Genomic DNA, 6,198 nt, shown 5'->3' with positions numbered 1-6,198 from the left:
TACAGAAATTAAAGCTTGTCATATAATAAGAACTCCCATAAATGGTATTCCATGGAATATAACAAAACAAGTATACAAAACGTTCTGATGTCTGAGGATTTACTGTAGCCATGTGTCCATGATATTTGCTTTGTTTTTCGCAATGCCAGAGACACATTTTGGGGCCTTTGGGATTTTCAATCTCAGTAGCGGCATTTTAAAGTCATTTCCTCCACGAATTGCCGAATTGCCGAACTGCCAAATCGCCGGATGTACAAATGACTATAAATGGGTTAATTAAATAAGATCTAGAAATTATGAGGTTGAAGTTTGGGCAGCAGAGCTTTTGGCCACCGAACCTTTAAGGAGGGGGACGGGGCTGGAGGAGCTGGCTGGCTGGCTGTGGTGCCGTCTAGGAAATGTCAGAGACAGTGAGAGCCATAATTGCGCATACGCCATGTATGCCATTCAATCAGAATTCTAATGCAAATGTAAATATGCATTGCATTGGGGTTTCCGCATATTTTCCATAGAAATTAAGTGCCAGTGCCCATTTTTTTTCGTCGTTCGATGCGTCAGACCTGCGTCAAATTTGCATAAAACAATTACGAATTTAATCAAATTACGCGATAGCTTGATTTTTATGGCCCTGACGCTGGGGAGATTTATATTGTAATTTCAGTCTTTCTTTCTGTCCGTCTGTCTGTCTGTCTATCGCTCTACATGCATTTGTGGCACATTCATCTTCCGAATTCGGTCAACAGAAAGCGGCCAGAGACATGCGGAGGTGGGGAGATGGAGATGGTGCTGGCGGCCACATAGGGCCAAACGAATTTCAGGGTTCCGAGGTTCGGTGAGGTTCGAGCTTGAAGCCAATTAAATGGCTCTGACGGTGAGATCATCGCCCACATATAAACACGATTCACCATCCCGAGGCGATTCCCATCCACAGATCAAGTGTCGCATACACACACACACACACGCACATGCACACATTTTTTGGGCATTTTCTTTTTATTATTTATTTATTACGGCTTGTATTTGTCGACCCATTAAGCCGCGGCCTTTGTTAGAAAACACGTTTCTTCTGGCCAAAAAGTGCTGGCCACATTCCCAACAGGCAGAATTCGCCAGCAGCCCCTTTGGGGTCTCCGGTCTCCGGTCGCCGTCTCGGTCTGTGGCTGTGTTTTTGTCTCCGGTGTTTGTCTTACAAATCAGAAAACATTATAAATCGGTGAAACCTAAGCGTAAGCTGAAAAGGTGCTAAACAAAAAATTAGCATAAATTATTATTAACAATTATGAGCGGCAGACCCGGCCAGAGGTGCCGTAGTGGCAGCTACCCCAAAACAACAGATCTGTCGTGTTTCCAGTCAAAGATTTCGGTTGTACCCTATACCCCTTGATGGAAAAAAAAGGTATCTTGATGATGCACGCGCACATTTGGAGGCGAGACGACACCACTTTCTATGCCCCAAGAATTTCTCTTTTGAAACCTTTCCTCAAGTTCTGTTTTCAGGTTTCAATGGGTATTCGCATCTTCTAGCAATCGTCAGAGCTTGCCTTTGTGGCTTGTTACTTTTTTTCGTTTTCGATTGCTTGTCTAGCCGCAGGCCTTAGCAGCCGAACGAGCGGACCGGACCATTGAGTCAGTAATTAAATTTGCACATGACCAGCACCAACCACAGTGAAGTGAGGCTTTTTGGAGTGTCTCTTGGTCGAGGAGAGCGAGCCCCTCGAAACAATTATAGCCGGAACTGCCTCGGACCATGTCCTTGGCGTTGGCATCACCTTGAACTTTGATTGAGGATCGTCTCCATCAGAATTGTGCGAAAATAACTCCATTCAAGAGCCATTCAATTGAAATTTGCTAAAGGTATGCAACGGAGTGGCATTCTCTTCGGTTGAACTTGATCTTTGATTCATTCTTGCTTCTTCTTTTTTTGGTTGAACCTGATCTTTGATTCACAAATAGATGAAAGCTTCGATCAAAGAAGGTTATTTGTGATCTTCAATGAATCAGATTTTTCTATTTAAATATGCAGAAACTGTACTACGGTAGGCGAATATACATATGTATGTATTTATTAAATATAGATGGCTCACAGATTCTTTTGGTTCTTTGGCAGAGCCTTTTCTTTCGCAGATAATTCCATTCAGTCAATTCCCCAAGCAGAATGCTTTTGTTAACTCTTGGTTAAAGCCAAAATCATCGCTGAGTGATTCTAACGCTCTCTTGGAGCGATTCTCTTCTTCAGATCTTTTTCACTTCCGCATTGAACAGTTCACAAAGTGAATTCGCAATGCAACAAGCGATCTGAAAATCCTTTCCTTCATTATAATGAGGCTGTATGATCCACTCCACTGCAGTACTCCCCCACACAGGCAGACAGGACAGACAGACGGGACAGGCAGGACAGACAAGACAATATTTGACAGCTCACTTTCAATTGCGACATCTAGTTAGCGGCAGATTTAAGAGCGAAATAAAACAACACGATCGCAGTGGACCGAATGGAATCCAACAAACATACAGATGGATGGATGGATGGATGAATAGCTTAATGAAGCAAGAGCCTGTTCCGTGGTCCAATCTTCGCGGTTCGCCTGTTCGTCGGTTCGCGGTCCGTGCGGTCACTCAACGGCAGGCAGGCAGCGGCGGTGGCGGCAGCACTCGGCAGTCGGCAGTCCAGTTCCAGTCCCAGGCACTGTCCACCCGCAAAGCATCAGCAACCATCACCCACTTACCGCAGTCACCCCATTCCCCCCCCCCCACGCTTCATATTTCAGTTTTACGGTTCAGCGACAACAACGAAATCTCGCGGCCCAGTTGGGGGTACATTCAGGAGCAGAGGGATAAACAGAGGGGGGCAGAGCGGGGGCAGAGCGCGGCAGAGGGAGCCTCCTCCAATTGCTGCAATGTGGCAAAGCAATCGATTTAAGCGCCGCATAAATTGAAGCCGCAGCTCCATCTGCTGCAGCACCCCTCCCTGCCCCTGCCCCTGACCAAGCCACTGCCGCACTGCTGGAAGGTTCCTCTATGTACAACATGATGAATTGTTTTCTTTGTCGAGTTGTCGACTGGAGTCTCGGGCTGCCGCCTGGAGATCGCTCGCCCGCTGCATGATGGAGTAGGAGTAGGAAAAAAAAAAAATACAAAAAAAAAAAAACAAACGCGGAGGAAAACCAAATTGCAAATTGTATCAAAAAATTTAAATTTTCGCTTTCATTATGCGGCAGCATCGTCGTTGCTGCTGCTGCTGCTGCCTGTCGTTCCATCCACCAGGCGGGGGGGCTCTGGGGGCTCTCTACTAATAGACCAAACGACTAACTCTGTTGTTCAGGCTCTAACTCTAACTCGAACTCAAACTCAAACTCTATCTCTGGCTTTTTGGCGGCTCTGACTCTGGCTCTGGCTTGTTGCCTGCCATTGTATTTTCTTTGTGTGTGTGTTTTTTTTTCCTTTTCGTGTGGCTCATTTCGTACTTTTTCTGGCCTAGCTTTTCCCTCTATTCAATTTTGACAGCCGCGTTTTTATCCAAATAATGAGCTGCATTTTGTTCAAAGAGGCATAAGCATAAGCTGCTACTCCTACTACTACCCTCCGTAAGTTGAAGCGTTCAAATAATTTATGGGTTTTGGCAGAGCGCGGAAGGTGGTGGCAGTAGGATTCCCAATCAGAGTCAATCAATGGGTGGTGGATTCTCACCAGCTGGTCGGCCAACTCCACGTATACGTGATATATTCCGAGATTTGCATTCGGTGTCCTCGGTTCACACCGATCGGCATTTGGCAATTATAAATCTGCAGCACAAAAGTAAAATGAGGATGGGATTGCAGATTGCGGATTGTGGGGAAATACCAATGGCAAAGCAAATTTGAGAAATGCCACAGATGCTCGACGAAGCCAAGAAATGACATGCCATGCCCCCATGTGCTCCTCCATGCTGAATGTGGCGGCAGGCATCTCATAAGTAGACAACCGCATGCCATGGGCCCAGACCACGACGGAGACGCGAGACGTACACGTAGACGGGAGATTCAGACGACGGAGACGATGTCTGCCAAGCGGAGACATTGCGGCAGACGATGCAATAACAGCAGCATTAGGCTTAAAGCAAGATAACGAATAACAAATACACTTGCAAGTATCAAAAGGCATCGATAGCAGTGGCTGGAACACCACTGAAAGTTCAACAAAATTCAAGCTAATTAGCTTTAATTAATGGAATTGATCAATCAATCAGAGTTATTCAATAATTTCACGCCTTACAAAATTTTAACAGTGTGCTAATATGCCCAAGCCCAAAAAAGGGTATTCCAAACGCCAAACAGAAGCCACTGACTGGCAATAACCGTTTGATAACAGCAGCAGCAGCAGCAGCAGCAGCAGCAGCAGCAGCAGCAGCAGCAGACAGTCAGCAGCAGAAGTACAGCAGCACAGTAGCGCAGAGCAGTGCGCAGGTCGCAGCTCCAGCCTCACACACACACACACACACCACAAACAGTTCGTTATGCAAGTCTCCACTGCAGCGTGCGCGCTTCTTCAATTTCAGCATTCTTTCGTCTGCATACTTTTCGCTCTGACTGTCGCGTCGCCCCGCTCTCTGCCTCTGCCTGTGCCACTCTGCGCCTAACTGTAGCTCCACTCTTGCACTCTCGCTGCCGCTGGAGCATTCACATTGATTGCTCTGCCTCCACCTCCTCTCTTTCTGCCAACTCGCTCGCTCAATGGAAAGAAATCAAATAAAACGCATAAAAAACGTAATAAAATCAACTGAAAATTGTTTAATACGATGCGTAAAGTGATAATGGTTGCATTTCCTCGGGTATATCAAATCAAATCCAAGCCTAACACTGAAATAAACTGTTACGGGAAAACTTGTTGCCATCAAAAGTTTAGCCATTAAAAAGTTGGCGGCTTTGTTGCTCTCTTGTGTTGTTTTCTATCTCTTTCTCCGTGTATCTGTTGCTTTTGCTTAATCCAGAATGTGGTATTCCCCTTGTGCATGATTTTCTAAAGGATTTCTGGACTTTTTTTTGATAATCCCACAGGTATTGGCACTCAGGAAGCTCAACTCTTTCGGAGCTATGACAGGACTATTCGACATACATAGTTTGCCATGTTCTGGCTTTAAATTGGAAATGAAATATCGAAACCCAGCAGGCTTGGAACCTAAGTTCATTGCTGACATTCTGTCGTTCAGGTTCCCGTCCCCACATCATCTAGAACAAAGCTTAAACAAAATATCGCCAGAAAAAAAAAGATTTAATACTCGAGAACTATGCCACGCACAATTCTACTGATCCAGCCCGGGGAGCGTGTGGAGAAGCGCACTTACTCCCGTTTCCAGAGCATCGACGATTGCATGGAGCGCGTGTGCAAGACCTACGAGGGAGTTCTGAAGCGCGAAAATCCCAAAATGCGCATCATCACCTACGACATTACCGAATTGTTTCAGTTCATTGACATGCTGAAGGACATCACCTGCCTGGTGCACCAGCGAGACACAAATGAGTACGTGCCGCGCAACAGGGACTGGATCAAGGATCAGATACATGCAAAGCTGCACCGGACGTCCATCACTTCGAAGGTCTTGAAAAAGAAACTAGCCGAAAATGTACACAAAGAATGAGAGGAGCATTGGAGGCACACATGAGTTTGGGTCCTCCGCTTTCGAAGGATAACGTGTAAACACAGTTCGCGGAGAGCAGCAGCGGCACAATCAACAGACTTTAATTATAAACAATTTATATATATATGTATATTTTAAAAATAAAACACAATACACATCTGATTGTGAGGATTGTCAATGATTTGATTGATCTGCAAGCCCAAACCCCCCGAAGCTAAACTCCGTTTCTGTGGCTTGATTTCTCTCCCTCTCTCTATCTCATTGCTCTCCTTCATCCTGTACCGCAACGCAGTGGGGTTGGGGGTTGGGGGTTGGGGGGTTGATGGCTGGTGGTTGTCTTCCTCTTGCTATTGCTGTTGCATTTGTTGCAAGTTTGTGTGTCTCTTTCCTTGTCTCGTTTGTCAGACATTTGACAGTTGTTTGTTATTTTTGCACGTTGACTTTTCTCCCTGGTTGTTCGTTGCTGTTGCTGTTGCTGTCTCTGTGTCATGTGTCTGTGGCATATTTTCCATGCCCCCACAGAGGTTGCCTAACAAACGCCCACTGCCACAGCAGCAGCAGCACCAGCACCACCCCTCCCTCTC

General features: G+C 46.0%; 1 protein-coding gene across 1 annotated transcript; it reads left to right on the top strand.

The window, feature by feature from the left end:
• Window positions 1–5,163: 5,163 nt before the first annotated feature.
• LOC111064812 (enhancer of rudimentary homolog) lies at window positions 5,164–5,776 on the top strand. Its single transcript, XM_022352599.2, has one exon. It carries the CDS (start codon window positions 5,264–5,266, stop codon window positions 5,612–5,614), a length of 351 nt encoding a protein of 116 aa, XP_022208291.1. The 5' UTR covers window positions 5,164–5,263; the 3' UTR covers window positions 5,615–5,776.
• Window positions 5,777–6,198: the final 422 nt, after the last annotated feature.

The sequence above is a fragment of the Drosophila obscura genome, unplaced genomic scaffold (assembly GCF_018151105.1).
Source record: "Drosophila obscura isolate BZ-5 IFL unplaced genomic scaffold, ASM1815110v1 contig_208, whole genome shotgun sequence".
NCBI classification, from domain to species: domain Eukaryota; kingdom Metazoa; phylum Arthropoda; class Insecta; order Diptera; family Drosophilidae; genus Drosophila; species Drosophila obscura.
Note: the sequence above shows the minus strand (reverse complement) of the source record. Positions and strands in the feature narration are given on the sequence as shown.

Coding starts and splice junctions, on each gene's coding strand:
- LOC111064812 (XM_022352599.2), top strand. CDS start 5,264: ATGCCACGCACAATTCTACTGATCCAGCCCGGGGAGCGTGTGGAGAAG.